The 17,624-nt window shown below is 34.9% G+C and overlaps 1 protein-coding gene across 1 annotated transcript in view; it reads left to right on the top strand.

Moving 5' to 3' along the window:
• Positions 1-17,624, top strand: part of LOC143236041 (AP-5 complex subunit zeta-1-like) — a 63,499-nt gene that overhangs the window by 33,156 nt on the left and 12,719 nt on the right. The window contains 5 exon segments of the mRNA XM_076474273.1: positions 3,795-3,878; positions 5,290-5,498; positions 8,603-8,689; positions 12,512-12,634; positions 13,099-13,231. Of these exon segments, the coding sequence (XP_076330388.1) occupies positions 3,795-3,878; positions 5,290-5,498; positions 8,603-8,689; positions 12,512-12,634; positions 13,099-13,231 (636 nt within the window).

The raw sequence follows: 17,624 nt of genomic DNA, 5'->3' as shown, positions 1-17,624 counted from the left end.
CCTTCATGTCTTATTTTCTTCCTATGTGTGGAACCTTTTGAAGACTCTCTCCTTTCTTATGCCCCTCTTTCATTTCGATGTGTCCTTTTGTGTTCTCTTAAAGTATGTTCTGACAAATTAATGAAAATATCCCTCGATCCACTGTCTTCCCTTATTTCTCTCCCTTTCCCTGTATCTCTTGGTTTTGTGCTGTCTTAAATGTTTTTAGTGATTCCTACCAGATGTTTATGGGTTCCTCTCTACTTTGGTGAGGTTCTAAGTATCTTCACCATTTTTGACATTTGATCTTCTGCATAGCAGTCTTTCTGTGTTAATGTCCTTCATATATAGGCATTTCCTTGGGCCTACCAATGTATTTTATTAGAAGTGTCTAGAAATTTTGTTTTGATCCATCTCAACAACCCTACTATCCTTTCTATCATCAACGTACAGGGAAGTACTTGCTTTTTGGACCTCTGCTTTTTTGTTCTTTAGATCTGCTTTGAGGCTCACAACAACATCTCATTGTTGTCCTTTCATTTCCTGGAAGCCCTGAATTTATGAACAATTTGTTCCTGGTGGTTCTGTTTATTTGTGTTGTTGATGAATTTGTAACTCCCTTCTGTCACAGCCTTCACTTTTATGGTTTCTAGCCTCAAACCCTAGAGACCTGGTGGCATGCTTACTGAGTCTGGATTATCCTCTTTATGTGTGCCTGTCCTTCTCTTAGCCTTCTTTTTGAAGGCTGTCTTTAATTCACAACACATATTACCATATTCTTCATATTGTATTATTTGTCTCTTGATGACCCTTTTCTTATTTTTTATCTAGACATCAATCCTCCATATTTCCACTATGATGTTCCATGTTTGGCTCTTTCCTGGTTTCTTACTAAATGAGTGGTTTTTCTCATAAAATAGCCCATTTTTCTTCCTTGCTGTTATTAATTATTCACTTTTGCAATTTACTTTTGCAAGTGAGTAATTTATCAAAGCTGGTATATTTGCCATCCCTCCAGGTTGTCTGACTCTTCCTTATCTTGCATATATATTTGCATCTGATGCTTGAGAGAGGCCCACCTGTTTCTAAAATTACCAGTTCCAGAGTCATCTATTTCCCCAGTGTGCCTGGGGCCTGTGGACTGGTTCCAGTCTGTTTTAACACTGGTGGCAAGTTCTAATGAAAATGACTGCTGAAAGTGCTCAGATATTTCCTAATGGACTGACAAAATATGTAATGATGATTTAAAAATGAAATGTAGGAGCAAATATCAAACAAACAAGAGTGGCATTGTTGATTACCTTCCCTGTTTTTTTTTATTGTTGTTCTTTTGCCAGTTTTCATGAACCTCTTCTGAATCCAGTCCTCATTCATTTTATTTTCCACACTGGGAACTTTATTTATTTAATAGGGTTCTGATTTATTCTCCATTCAAACCTTTGATTCTCTCCTTTCTATGCCAGCTTTCTCTTAAGGCAAATTTATTCTCCTTACTGGTTTTGGAAGGTATTACTGATAGCTTTACTTTGGATGTCTTCTGCATTCTCTATTACAGGAAAAAGTTAATTTTTGTTCCCAAACCATTTCTTCTTTTCCAACACTTGGGCTGCTCTGAACAGTTATTTAGATGTTCTTCAGTCATTTTCCTACTTTCTTCTCTGTACAATTGTTCAGGTTCTGGCCATATTCTTTGTCTTTATCTGACAATTTTCTGTTGTCTCACTCAAACTGCTTCTTAATGAGGCAATCAACATCACTGTTTTTATTTTTTTTTGCTATGATAGCCCTTCTTTTGGCATGTCTTATTTCCATCCACTTTGACCATTGGGGTTAATCTATTCACATGGCTTGTCTGTTTTAGAGGATATGACTCATTTTATCTGTCTCTTGTCACCCTTCATCTGGTGTGTCTTGCTTCTGGCCATCAATGCCCCCTTGATGAGATATTGCAGTCAGAAAAGTGAATGTACGCCCTCCAACTTGCATTTTTTATACCACATTATGGTTTATTTTGTCTCTGACTTTCATCTTCCTCATATCATTCTGGAAAGGAGCTGATCTGATGATTGTTTCTTTTACTTGCAAGTAAAAAAAAATAATACAGACACAACACATATGTGCACAGGAGACAATGTGGCCAGTGAAATACTTTTCTCTCCCAATATGTGCATCATGTAGGAGATAACAGAAAATGTTACACTCCTTTGACCCTGTTTATTGCCCATGTTGACAGTTTTTCTCAAGACTGCTTTAGCAGCTACTGAGTTTTACTACCTAGTATGTTCTCCTACTTCCAAAAACACCAGATGTGGACCACATTTCTGGTTAGCTTCTGCTGTCTTTATTAAAAATAAACCATTGCATGGTCTTCTAGTGTTATAACCTTATATAAATGAGAGATAATTTCTGTTCAATCTCTGCAACTAGTGTTGTTCTCCCTTACATAAAATTCTTCCTGCTTGTTTTCTTCTAGTGGAGTGGGAACATCCTTGCTGCCTCAGTACTGATCCACTGGGGAGGTCAATATGGAGAGCTTCTCTTAAGATGGGCTTCTATGAAACTAAGTGGATACATCCCATGATAAAACAGGGGGCAAAGATACACCTACCTGTTGTACAGGTTATCCCCTCCACTTAGAACCAGACCACTCTATGTGGTTGTGACCAACCAGCTGGATGAGCTGGTCACAGGTTTGAGATTATTTATCCCCTTATGATGTTAGTGTTTATTAACAATTGTAACTGTTCTAGCCACATTAAACATACTTAATATACAAAGCTTCACTTAAGACTCTAGCCATGCTACACATACTTAGTATTCAAAGCTTCACTTACTGTCCTAGTCATACTACTCATACTTTAGTATTCAAGGCTTCATTTACTGTGCTAGTCACACTACACATACTTAGTATTCAAGGCTTCACTTACTGTGCTAGTCACACTACACATACTTAGTATTCAAGGCTTCACTTACTGCTGTATCCATGCTACACATACTTAGTATTTCAGGCTATACTTACTGTCCTTATCCATGCTATACACACTTAATATTCAAGGCTTCACTTATTGCTCTAGCTATGCTACACATACTTAGTATTCAAGGATTCACCTATTGCCCTCGTCATACTACACATATGCTTAGTATTCAAGGCTTCACTGAATGCCCTAGCCACACTATATGCATACTTTGTATTTAAGGCTTCACTTACTGCTTTGTCCACACTACACATGCTTAGTTTGCTGACCTTCTTAAATATACAGGCCATTTCAGTAGCCCTTACATTCCACACTGATGTTTGTGACTCTAACACCATATAGGAGACAGTGCAGTGCCATCTGTACTGGACAAGCTATATGAAGTGAATACACTTTCCCACCAAGTGATGCTCCAGTATTCTCCCTTCCTTGCCATGTCACACACTCCATGAGTTTTACTTTATTCTTAGAAAGTAGTTCAATTTTTAAAATTCTTTATCTACATTGGTTTCTCGACTGTATTTTCAATGTGGTTTTCTACCAGTCTTTGCTATGATGAATTGAGTAGTGCTTCTGAAGTAGCTTGGTATAGATTCTCACCAGAACCACTCACCCATTCTTTTGCTGTGGTTCATCTGTAGTGTAATGCTGATTGTGTCATAACAAGTTCCTGTATTGTATTATGTCTAGGGTGGAAGTTTCATTCAAAGGTTTGTTGTTTGTGCAAAAAACGTTTTTACAGTTGCTTAAGATATAACTTGTTGTGTGGAGTGGTTATCTTTTAGAAACACAGTTTAATGTGAGAAAAGTTTTAATAATTATCAAACTTTTATATTCCAGATGTTGGCCTGGAGTCCGTCGTTATTTGAACATCATTTTATTCAAATTCTTCCGGCATTTCTGTCACAACAAACTTGTATTGAAGTAAGTTACTCTAGGTTTCATAATGTACTTTTAATTTATAGTTTCATCTTAATAGTAAGAGTAGGAAGACTTTGTTTTTTATCCACCACAATAATTATTTAATTATCTGTTACATGATATATACATATATACCCATATTACTTGAAATTTAAGATGCACCCCACTTTTAAAAAGGGATTTTCAAGAAAAAAAATGGATAATAGTTAGAAAAGAGTAAATATGTTTCAGAAGAGTTTATTAATGAATCAAAAATGGTAATAATGTATTTATAATGAAATAAAATATATATAAAGTATACAGGAAATTTACAGTTTTCATTACAATAATGTTTGTTTAATCAGAATGGTACTCCAATGTTTCTTCTGACTCATTGTTATGTTCTGAAGTTGAAGTATCTTCATCACTTGATTCACCATTGTCCCAAAGAATGTCATCTTGTGTTCCATCTTCTGCATTGGATAAACAAACATTTTGAAAACGATTTTCTAATAATATTGTGTGACATTTCTTTCCAAACTTTTGAAATCCAATCCACTATTGTTGATGCTGATACCCTTTTCATTATACCACTCGGTGTTAAAGCATAATTGTCTTTATTTAGCCAAGCATCATAATGTTAACGGATACAATCTTTGAATGACTTGTTAATGGACACATCAAGGAATATGATGTTTGTGAGGCTTTCAAAGAGTAAAGAATGATACCTCAAGTTTAAGATGCAGTTAGTATCAAATCTCTAAAGACTTCATATATCATTAAAAAGATTATGTGGTTGGTAAAATTGGTCAGCCCTGTGCTGAGAGAGTTAATTTTGTCTTCTGATAAAAACAAATTTTCTACCTTGATCAATAATAAACTCAGTACTGATCATGGATAATGACAGTTTAATTTTTTAACATGTAATTATTAGCATACTTATGGAATAAATTCTTAAATTTTATGTGTTTGTTTTTCTTTCTTATGACATGGAAAACTGCATTGTATATTTGGAATTGAATTCTGTCTTGGTAAATGGTGGTTTATGTTTTCAACTGTCTAATAGTAAGAGATGCAAACACTGTTAGTGATGAGCAAACAATTACAGCTCTTTTGATAAATAGCTGAGATCCATTTATGACATCTAACATTCAATAAAACTACGTATCTGTCAGCCATCATCAGTACTGTGCCACTCAGTTGCACACCAAGAATTTACCATCTTTGTTTCTCAATAAAAGTCAGTAATTACCATTATACTTTGTATCTGTCTATTCTCTGTGTCCGTCCAGTACTCTATCATGCTACGTACATAAGGTCTATGTAAATGTGTTACATGTAGAAGAATCTAGTGCTTTATATAAGTTTATATGTGACTTCTGATAAGATCCAGTTTTATTGTTGACTTGATAAACATTTTTTTATTTCTTTCAAGGTGTTTCACACACTGCTTGACCTACCTTGTCTTACAGTAGCCCTTGCACTGAATTATCTTAGTGAGTATAAGGGGGAACACGTTGAGGCACAGATTGCAAAGCATGGCATGACCTCTGAAGATCTTGACCTTTATGCTGATCCAAATTTTCAACCTATGTTTCAGTTTTTCTTACGAACAACAAGTGGTGTTGGTGACACTTTCAATCGGTATACCTACTTTTTAATATTTTGTTCTATAAGGTAAAATCTGAATAAAAACTCAGTTTAAGATATTTTTTTCATTTTTGTGGAAGATTCAAATTTCTTTAAAATATCTAATCATTTTCTCAGCCCAGAACTTTTAAAAACAGACATTAAAGTTTTTATGACTTTTTTTTTTTTTAAATAACACAGTCTTAATGCCAGTTCAAACTTTGGAAACTGTAGGTTTTAATGCATATTTTAGTTTCATCATTTTGTTCAAGTCGTTATGATTGCCATGCATACTTACAGTAATGTGAAAAAAATTAGGACACCCTATGAAAGCCTGTGTATTTTTGTAACATGTTTGGATATATAGATATTTAATCTCAATTTTAACAATACTGAGAGATTATAGGAATATAACTAAACAATTAAAACTGAAGAAAAGACATTTCAAGATCTTCTGTAAATGTAATTCTACAAAAATGCATATTCTAACTGAGGAAAAAGTTAGGGCACCCTACCCCCTAATAGCTAGTGTTACCCCCTTTGGCTGAAATAAGTGTAGTGAGATGCTTCTTGTAGCCATGTACCAGTCTCTGACATTGGTCTGAATAAAGTTTGCCCCACTCCTCAATGCAGAATTCTTGCAGCTGTGAGATGTTTGAGGGGTTTCTTGCACGTACAGCCCGTTTCAAGTCACCCCACAGCATCTCAATGGGATTAAGATCTAGGCTTTGACTCAGCCATTTCAGGACTCATCATTTCTTAGTTTTCAGCCAGTTCTTGGTGGATTTACTGGCATGTTTTGAGTCATTGTTGTGTTGCAGGGTCCAGTTCTACTTCAGCTTGAATTTTCTTAAAGATGGTCTCACATGTTCCTGAAACACTCTCCAATACACAGTAGAATTCGTGGTGGATTCAGTGATTGTGATTTGTCCAGGTCCTGCTGCAGCAAAGCAGCCCCAAACCATGACACTTCCACCTCCATGCTTCACAGTTGGTATGAGGTTCTTTTCCTGGAATTCTGTATTTGGTTTATGCCAAACATGTCCTCTGTTCTGGTGTCCATATAATTCAATTTTGGACTCATCTGTCCAAAGAACATTATTCCAGAAGTCCTGGTCTTTGTCTACATTCTCTCTGGCAAACTTCAGTCTGGCCTTGATGTTTCTCTTAGAGAGCAAAGATTTCCTCCTTGCACACCTCCCGTGCAAGTTAAACTTGTGCAGTTTCTTTCTGATTGTAGAGGCATGCACTTTCACATCAACAGTAGCCAGAGCCTGTTGTAGGTCCCGTGATGACATTTTAGGGTGTTTGGAGACCTCTTTTAGCATCTTGCGGTCTGCTCTTGGGGTGAACTTGCTTGGATGACCAGACCTGGGCATGTTGGCAGTTGTTTTGAAAGTCCTTCACTTGTTGACTATTTTCCAGACAGTGGAATGGCTGATTTCAAAATCTTTTGAGATCTTTTTAAATCCCTTATCAGAGCCATTAGCTGCTACAATTTTCTTTCTGAAGGCCTCAGACAGCTCTTTTGCTCTCACCATGGTGCTCACTCTCACTTCAACAGTCAGGAGCATACCAAACTAAATGTCTGAAGTTTAAATAGGGCAAGCCTCATTCAAAATGCTGAGTAACGATCTTCTATTCATGTGCACCTGGTGTGATACACCTGTGCATGAGTTGAGCCATTTTAAGTGGGAATAAATGTGGGGGTGCCCTAACTTTTTCCTCAGTTAGAATATGCATTGTTGTAGAATTACATTTACAGAAGGTCTTGATAAGTCTTTTCTTCAGTTTTAATTGTTTAGTTATGTTACTTTAATCTCTCAGTATATTGTTAAAATTGAGATTAAATATCCATATAACCAAATTTGTTACAAAAATACACAGGCTTTCATGGGGTGTCCTAATTTTTTCACATGACTGTAAGTCATAATAGCTTCTATCATGATAAACAGTATAAAGATTTGTATAATATTGTTTAGAGTAATTTTAAAAGTTACTGTAATCACCATCAGGAAAACTAGCAAAGGCTCCTACCAGTGATAAAATGAAATAAAATAAGAGTGAAACAGTATATTAAGATATGTCAAGATTGATCTATCTTACTACCTCTGTTTCACCCTATTTTATTTCATGTTACTTGAGGTAATATGATCACAAAGTTATACATGTTAATACAATGGTACAGTTGTACCAGTATCTCTACTGATGTGATTTTTGTTTCATGGAATATACCATAGCTTGTGAAATATGCAAATTGCTGTTGAATTTGGCTATAATTTTGTTCTCTTTCCACACTGTAATGTGGTTTTGCATAAGAATATAAAGTGATAAGTCTGAAATTTCATTATGGAAGAATTTAAATACACACATTAAAAATAAAAATATTAACATTCAGCCCATCTTATGTCAGTAGATGCCATGACAGAATTTTATATATATTACACATTTTGTTTTAAATCACCTATCGTGACTGACAAATCATATTGTTTTAAATCACCTATAGTGACTGACAAATCATATTGTTTTAAATCACCTGTAGTGACTGGCAAATCAGATTATTTTAAGTCATCTGTAGTGACTGACAAATCAGATTATTTTAAGTCGCCTATATTGGTTTATAATTATATGTTTTAATTGTTATTTACCCAAGATTTTAAAGATGTGTAATAATCACTTTCACAAGTGCACATAGTGAATAAAATATGATTAACTTTCTAAAAGCTACACTTCACCTTACATCCTGCTGTGAAAGTTAACTTTACTGTTTACTCAAGAAACACTCATAGTTGATAAACTGTGAATCTGGAATTGCTTCTCTAATGTACATACCACACTTTCAAAACATAGTTCTTAGAGTATTTTAACAGGAAGTACATGTGCATCTATGCAGGTGATTGGCACAAATCTGTTACTTTGCTGCTTACTATATTTACACATCAAGTGACTGACACAGTTCTATTATTCAGCTATTTACTCTACATACTAATTGAGTGAGCAACACAATTCCATTACTTAGCTATTTACTAAATATACTAATCAAGTGACTTACACAGTTTTATTACTTTTTAGAGTAATCTTCTGTTGAAAAGAAATATCAAATGTTTTTTATGTTTCAGTATTGGAGATTTCCATAATGCTCTTTATCGAAACACAACCAACCCACACGTTCTCAGTTGTGCTGAAGCGGTCATTCCTCTGTTGAGGTAAAAATGTTGGTGAATTTCATGGATAATGATTACTAACTTTTTGTGAGTTTCTAATGCCTCTTTCCAATTTGTTAAATATTTTGTATACTACAGTAGATTTTCTAATGATGTTGGTTGAAACAAGCAACAAGTATTATCTTTTTCAAAATTTGGGTTTACAGTAAATACTAAACAGATAGTAGGTGAACCCAAGCAAAGTAATTCAAAACATAATCCATTGTAGAACAAAAACAAGTTTATGTGGACACAACTTTAATGTGTTATCTTCAGTCCAGCCAACTGCTTGCCAAATAGCCAACAAAAGTTCAATTAACAGGCATATGAAAGTATCACATGAACCTGTATGAATTTGTTTTCATTCCTAGTGAACAAAGTAGGATCCTCTGTATTGATAGCAATTAACTATAGCTATCTGTAATAGTTTGATTACACTCTCCTGTTTCATGTTGACTATCTGTATGGCACATTATGAAATAATTTCTGTAGTAAGTTGTATTGCATCATGACAATGGGTTTGAGGAAATAGATCTACAACATCAAAGTTAGCCCTAATGACATTACTTTCAAAACTATGTAAGTGTTGTAGAAAGTGTAAAGTGTGGTTTAATTGGATGTTTATTTCATGATTTCAAAATCTAGATAAAGATATCCTCTACTATGCATGATATAAAGGTTTTAGTGCCTTGCATTCAAAGTTTTTTATTGCATTATACCAATTAGTATAGTATAATATCGTAGCTAATAATTCATATTGTAATAGTATACAAGTTTTGAGTTTCTAATTCTACTAAAAAGTATTTTAAAAATCCTGAATTTCTCCTAGTGGTGAAATGTGACAATTTTCCCTAGCCACCTTGTCTTCTGTAATTTTTCCACAACCTCTTGAAAAAATAAGAAATTAAATGTAGATTGCTCAATATACAGTTGTCAATTCTCAGGCAAACCATAGTTTTTATAGTCTTCAATTTTGTTTGGTTATTACAGAGTTAGTGGTAGAAAATCAGATCCTTTCTGCACCACCCACAAGTCTCATTGTTTCTTTCAGGATACGTTAATAGTTCTCTCTTACATTTAATTATACATTACATATAACTGATAGAAAGTCACAGTTTTCATCTGCCAAATAACTTATTGCATAATGTTGTGAACAGATGGTCAGTATCACTCAGAGTACAAGCAATGTTCCAATGAGAAACTTAATGATTAGCTTGGATGAATTTGTAATGGCTCTTGTAGCATAGTTAGAAAGCCATAAAAAATTGTGAGAGTTAAGGGAACTTGTCTACTTTTGTATGTTATTAGTATAGTTCTTTGGTGCACTGTTTAATTAAATACAATATATTTAGTGCATTACTACTGCTAGCGTAAAAAAGTAGGCTAAAATATCCTCATGAATCAACAGCAAGATAAAAAGGAAGATTAGATCAGTAATTTATTTCATGTTTTTCATATTTATTTATTATTATAAAAATAACAAAATTTTAAAAATAGGGATTGTTTTAAGTTAGTTAAGATAAGCTAGTAATATAAATAATGATATAATAAAAATGTTACATGAGGCATGCATGGGAGCTGCTCATGCCCTGAGTGATTTAAAACTTAAAATGTTATGGATGGTAGTTATAGTTCAAAGGGCAACAAAACTAAAACTTAATAATAAATAGGTGCATATTGTTATGAGCTTAAAACTACTTAGGATAAATGAATGTAATTCTATGTTACAATATAAAGTCATTCAAGAAAGAAAAAGTATAACTTAGATTTATTTATTTGGTGGTTATAAGGTTGGTCAACTTGACCTATTTCATTTCGAGACAGGTGACCACTGGTGGCTGCTAACCCCTCTATATGTTTGCCATGTGAGCACATAAATGAATTAAAGGTTAGAAGATGTCATCTGGTTGGTCAAATTGATCGAGCCTATGTTAAGAGAGTCAACCACTAGTGGCTACTAATACCTCTTTAGATCTGTCATGTGAGAAAATAAATGAATTAAAGGTTAGAAGAAGTTTTCAGATAGTTTCTATGTTTATTATATCACTATGTAACACACATTTTGTTCATGGATAGTATGTGTTATTTCTCTAATTGCTTATTTTGTAAAAGTACAGAAAATGGCCATTATTCCCTTCAAATGAATTTGCACATTTTAATTTACATAAGGTCTGAATAAAACAACATATGAATCAAGATTTACATGTATTTATACTAAAGTTATACAAAAATGTTTAGAAGTGAATAGTTTTTTGAGACTTGCAACTGTAATGTAAATCACTTTCACATATCAGCTCCCCAAATATAGTCCCCCATCTGGAAAATTCTAGAATGTTCTAAAAGGTTCTTGAAAATTCTCAGAAGTTCTACATTCTAGAAAATTTTTGTAAGTTTGAGAAAATTCTCTATCATCTACTCAGCACTGAATCTACCTGGATATTCTGGAAAATAGGAAATTGTGAAAATTTTATTACTTAGTCACAAAAACAAAGTTTGAAGACAAAAATAGGTCTTTTTCATTTACTTTAGGCATAAGCAATTGGGAAATAACACTTTCTGTCCAGGAACAAGAAAAAGGAAAAATTTTGTTGCATGGTGTAATCGTAGTAATAATTACTTCAAGAGTTTCTTTTATTTTTGAATCCCCCATAGATTTCAGCTAATATACCAGAATAACAAAGTAGTTCACTAGGAAAAGCAAGCAGGTGTGTTGACTACACAATTATCATTTAGGTCACTTGAAGTGATTTTCCTATGTGAAATAGAGTTGGTGATTTATAAATGTTAAGAATATATCATTACTTTATTTGTATCTGTATAATTAAGAGTACTGTGTGTACATGCATTTCATTTCTAAACTTTATGAAACTATACAAAAACAACATTAAGAGTTGGTTAAGTATGGACAGTATCACTATGTGTATAAGGGGTGAATGAGAGTATAACATTATGCATTACAAATGTTAGGTTCTGTGGGGAATGGATTTGTCATCTGTCTTAGCCCCATTTCAATCATCACTGTTTTTGTCCTAAGGTTGATTTTTTTTCAGTGTGAATTTCTTTATTTGTGTAAGTATTGTCACCATGTTCAGTTTTAACACTAGCTCCAAATACCCAGGTTTTCAAAGCATCTCTACATTTGGTATCAGTCACTGATATGTCTATCATTTTTAATGAGACCACTTCTTTCAAAGTGTCCTTTTGTACCACAGGTGTATGGTGGGTACCATATTTTGTGGAGTGGGTTTAACCTAGAAATCATGAAGGTACCCCATATGACCTTCAGATTAGTTTCTGAGCTCTGTGTATCTAACCTCATGTGAGTAGTTTTGAAAGGTCAATTAAATGTTTTAATTACTGTAAATACCAGTTCTGTTTTTACATTTTATAAACTTCCTTCATCTATTACAAACTACCAAAACAAAAATAAATTTGTATATAAACCAAGAGTATTCCTCCTTGTTATTTATTAAATAGAATTCAGAAGTTACCTAACTAATAAGTTGACTTGCCTACCCAACGTTTGTCAGGAAACTCCTTCTGTTGGACTTCTAAATGTATATTAAAACCTTTCATCACATTTGAGAAATTCAACTTTGCTTTTTTTTTTCAGAAAATAAGACATCTCTTATTATTTGATTCAATTTGATTTGTTATTTCAACTCCCTCTCTGGGTCAGGACTGTGTTTTTTAAATCTTAGTTTGAAATCAATTATCTAAGTTTAATGTAAGAACAGCTTAACTTTGAAATTATGAAACAGTATACACTATCACTTTGAAGTTTATATAAACATTCATTTAACAGTTTTATTTCAATGTTTTTAGCTGTTTTTTTGACACCTTCCTTCTGTTTGCTGATACTTCATTGGCTGCTTCTCTTCTTCCTGTTCTAATAGAAAGGGCCTTACTTTTGTACCCTGTGGAAGGCTACATTGAAAAAGTCCAAAGGTAATTCTTGCCATTGTTAAACATCTAGAAAGCAAGATCAGATGTCATTGTCAGGCAAAACTTTTGAGCATGTTAAAGTTACAGACAAAAACTTTGAAATTTTATCACTAGACCATTTTAAATGTTGTTTAACGTAAGTGAATTTTTGGTTTGTTGATTTCTAGTGATAATAATTTTTTATGAAATACAGCTGGTATTAAATGAAAGGTTTAGACTTAACAAATTGTATTTGCTTTATTAAGTTAATGTTAGAACTGTTAATGATAACATACTGTATGAGTAGATGAAGGTTTTGCACATTCTTATTATCCAGTTAAGGAGAAAGTGTCCCAACACACACACTTACACAAGTAGTTTATGAAATTAATGTTTTGTGTGTTTGATTTAAAACTCAACATAACATCTTCAGGTTATCTTTAAAGGAATGTCGTCTTTTTTGATTCTATTTGCTTTTCATCTTGTAGATTGATGTCGGAAAATGTTATCAAACTTGTATCCCTTCATCCTGATATCCTGGTCCATCTTCAAGAAGAAATAGGACAATTATTTGGCCACATCAAGAACTTCACTTATTCTTCTGAATTGTTTATAAACTTGGTAATTATGGCTACTGTGTGTGTTAAGACAAGAACTCCATTTGTTAATGATGTTTGGCTACATGTATGAAGGTAATACCAGGATCTTAACAGTACTTGAACAGATATGGTTGGCTACATGTATGAAGGTGACACTAGGATCTTAACAGTAGTTGAGAGATGTTTATATACAAGATGGTAGAGTTTAGATAGACTTGTCAAAAGTGCCTTTGTTTCCTATTGTGAAAGTAAACCTAATGAGAAAGATTTATAACAGTTTTATAAATTATCTGGTGTTCAGTGTTTTTCATTAACTTTATGTTTTTTACTTTGTATAACAATATGCATAATTTTAAAAAATGTTGACATTTGTATGGATAGCATATGTATGTGGTCATTTTTTAAATTTTAAACTTATGAAGTTAATTTGACAGTTTATGTACATTCAATATATTTCATAATCTATTTCAGTTACATATTAAAAGCGTCCCTTGATTTCTTTTAAAATTCTACACTTTAAATCTGATTTCTTCAAGTTGAACTACTGTGTCCACATTTCATGTTTGTGTTTATTTATTTTTCTAATATTATATCCATGACACCCATTACAAACAGGATGAACTATTCTGTTTGTATTTTAACAGTTTGTGTTGATTTATATATATTTTGTTCTAATATTATATTTGTGACACCCATTACAAACAGGATAAACTATTTTGTTTATATTTTTACAGTGTGTTGATTTATATATATATATTGTTCTAATATTATATCTGTGACACCCATTACAAACAGGATGAACTATTCTGCTAATATTTTAACAGTTTGGCCATGGTGACACATAAAGGGAAGGAGAGGTTCCTAGTGGTTGAAGGGTCCAACCCAGATACACCACTTTGGTCTTGAATTCCTGTAGACTGGCAGCCTTGGGGTGCTTTCCCCCAGGTCATTCGGCTGGTCCATTTGGGCTAGGGTCAACCAAGTATCAATGTTGGATGTTCTCAACGGGTGTTGTGGACATTGTGTGTGATGCTGGTGTTTGGGTTTAGTGCTCACCAAACCCGGCATTGGTGTAGTGTCCTTGTTTGACATCTAAGTAGATCTCTCATAGGACTCCATGCTGGGTAGGGTCAGTGGGCACCAAGATATTCTTTCTTTATTGTGGATCTCCCAAATAAATAAAAAATAGTGAAAAACAGACCATATGTAAACAACTGCATCTTGAAAATTCTGAGCAGCAATTTTCAACTTCTTCAACTCCTGTACCTCATTTTTTGATATTATATTCTTTTTCTGATAAATCTTTAGGACAAATATCTCCCTTTTTTTTATTCAGAAGGGATTAGAGTGGCTTGCTGGCTCTCCTAAGTCAGTCAAAAATCTACATTCTGGTGACATCTTGGTGGAAACATCCACTTCTAAACTCAGTGAACTCCTCTTGCATTCAAAGGCCATTGGGGGTATACCCATTGAGTTTATTTCTTATGCTACACTGAATTCATCACAGGAATTTATTGTTGGGAAGGATTTGAAGAACATCCCTGAGTCATAGATTCTTGGTGGTTTCTCCAGCCAAGGAGTTTCTGCAGTGAGGCACATCTCCACTTGCATAGATGGAATTATGATGCCAACCAGTGTCCTCATTTACACAGTTACATCACCACATCCACCTCCTGCCATCAAGGCAGGTTATTTAAATTGCAAGGTATGGCTACATATTCCAAACCCTTTCAGATATTTCCATTGTCAGCAGTTTAGTCCCTCATAGGCATCATGTCGTGGTTCCTTGATGTGTTCTTGTTGCAGTGGTAAGGACCACGATGCCTATGAGTGTGAAACAGGCCCTTGTTGCATTAATTGTAATAGTTCTCAACCATCCTACTTTCTTCTTGCTCTAAATGGTTGGAAGAAAAAGAGGTACAGCATTTGAAGATGATTCATAACATTAGTTATCCTGAGGCTTGAAAGTTACTTTCCACCACCTCATCTCGGACGTGTGCTGCTGCACTTTGTTCCACTACTACAGTGGGAGTACAGATGGATCTCTCTGTGCCTCCAAAATAATTGTTTTCAAACCACATGAAAAGTATTTTTCCCTTCACAGTTAAGAAGGTTATTGCTTCAGTGTCAAAACTCATCTCTGTCTCTGCCATTCTTTCCAACAGATCACCAGATCCACTTCCTTTAATTCTGGGTTCAGGTGTTTCTTCAAGTCCATCTTCTCTGGCACCAAGATGCAGAACAGTTATTAGTTCATGCCCACAGTCGCTGGAATCTTTTTCTGATAAAAGTGAGAGACCCGCCTACTCGAGCCAGGGCAGGATCCAAAGAGGTCAATAGACCTCTTTCCAATAAAGAGAAGAGACGTGGCCAAAAGTAGAAGAGGTCTCCACCCAGTTCTTCTTCATGTGAATAAAAATGGCCACTTTGATACAGTGGAACTCTCAAGGTTTCCATTTTAATTTAGTTGATATCAAGGCACTGATTGATTTCTGTCATCCTGTGTGTTTTTCCTGATAGGAAGCTTTTCTAAAACCTGCTCATACAGTCACCCTTGGCAGTTTTATTTGTGCAGAAATGATTGGTTGTGTGATGGACAGGTGTAAGGTGTAGTGGCACTGCTGGTTGGTCAGCATGTGCTTGCCCTGTCTTTGCAACTCAACACACCCTTGAAATCCATAGCCATCTGTGCTTCCTTGAGTTGTACCATTACTATTTGTTTTCTCTACCTGCTTCCTGAAGAGACCTCTGATCAACCTATGTCGTTGAATAGTTGCTGTTCCTATTTTTAATCCTGGGGGACTTTAATGGATATAGTTCCCTCTGGCCAGGTGTTGATATTGATGGGAGGAGTTGTTCTGTAGAACATATGCTTTCAGATCACAACTCTTCTCTTTTCAGTGCTGGTGTTTATACTAATATACATGCACATAGTCAGTCTTTTATTGCTACTGATTTCTTGGTCTGCTCCCCTTCATTTTTCTCTCACCTTCTTAAAGAGTTGAATGTGACCCATGGGGCAGTGATAATTTTCCTATCATTTTGAGGGAGACTGGCTGTGGTCAGTGCCACCCAACATGCATGCCTCAGTGCAAGTTCAACCAGGCCAACTGGTCCTCTTTCACTGCTGTCTTGGAACTTGATCCTGCCATTGTCTGTAAGCTATTTATAGATGACTGTGTGACAGTAGTGATTGTATTATCCATGCAGTTGCTCAATTTATTCCTAAAATCATGACACGTTTTCCACTGTATCCTCATCCACAGTGGAATCCTGCCTGTCATATGGCAAGGAAGGCTCAAAAACTGGCCTGGGATACCTTTCATAGATTTCCTACACTTTCAAATCCCATTGCATTTCAGCAGGCCCATGCACATGCTCAGCATGTAAGATGTCAAAGCCAGAAGGAATCTTTGATTAAATTCACAACCAGTATCTCTTCTACTACCAGTTCCAAAGTCATATAAGACAAGCTTCAGAAGATCAGTGGGCAGTATAATTTTGTCCTCCTTTTGATCTTGCTCTCTGATGGCCAGGAAGTTGCTGATGCTTAGAGCATTGCCAATATTCTCAGTAAAAGCTTTTGTCAGGTATCAAGCACTTCTGCTTCATCCTCCACTTTCTTAATCATCAAGACTCAGGTAGAGTGATTGCCTCTTTCTTTCTGGGCTGATTGTCGCTATGACTGTAATTGCCTCTTTACACTTGTAGAATTCAAGCTTGTTTTTCATTGGTCTGACAGTACGTTGGTCACACCTGATGATATATACACTACGAGATGATGTGTCATCTCTCTCCTGCTTCTCTTGCTATTCTTCTGTTGTTTTTTTTAAGTTGAATCTGGTGAGAGAATGCTTTTCCCAATATGTGGTGTGCCAGGCTATTGTTTTACCATTCCCTAAGCCTGGGAAGGTACCTAAGATTCCCTCAAACTACTGTCAAGTAGCTTTGATGAGCTGTCTCTGTAAGACCTTAGAGAGGATGGTTAATGCTCATTTTGTTTGGTTCAAGGAATCAAACAACTTCCTCTCACCCCACAGTGTTGGTTCTGATAACAGAACTTTACCTGGACCACCTGATTTGACTTGAAATGTCAATCAGAGAAACTTTTCTCAAGTGACAATATCTTGTGTCAGTATTCTTTGACCTTGAAATGGCTTACAATACAACATGGAGATATGGCATTTTGTGAGACCTCCAGTCATATGGATTGCATAGCCATTTGTCCATTTTTGCTAAACAATTTTTAATTGACAGGGGATTCCAGGTTCATGTGGGTTCAGTACTTCCCGTTTTTTCCTACAGGGCTTTGGAGTCCCTTAGGGCTGTGTCTTGAGTGTCACACTTTTCACTATCACAATTAATGTCATCAGTGGACAACTCCACCTACTGTTGCAAGTGAGCTACATGTCGAT

This window comes from Tachypleus tridentatus, chromosome 13 (assembly GCF_004210375.1).
Source record: "Tachypleus tridentatus isolate NWPU-2018 chromosome 13, ASM421037v1, whole genome shotgun sequence".
NCBI classification, from domain to species: Eukaryota; Metazoa; Arthropoda; class Merostomata; order Xiphosura; family Limulidae; genus Tachypleus; species Tachypleus tridentatus.
Note: the sequence above shows the minus strand (reverse complement) of the source record. Positions and strands in the feature narration are given on the sequence as shown.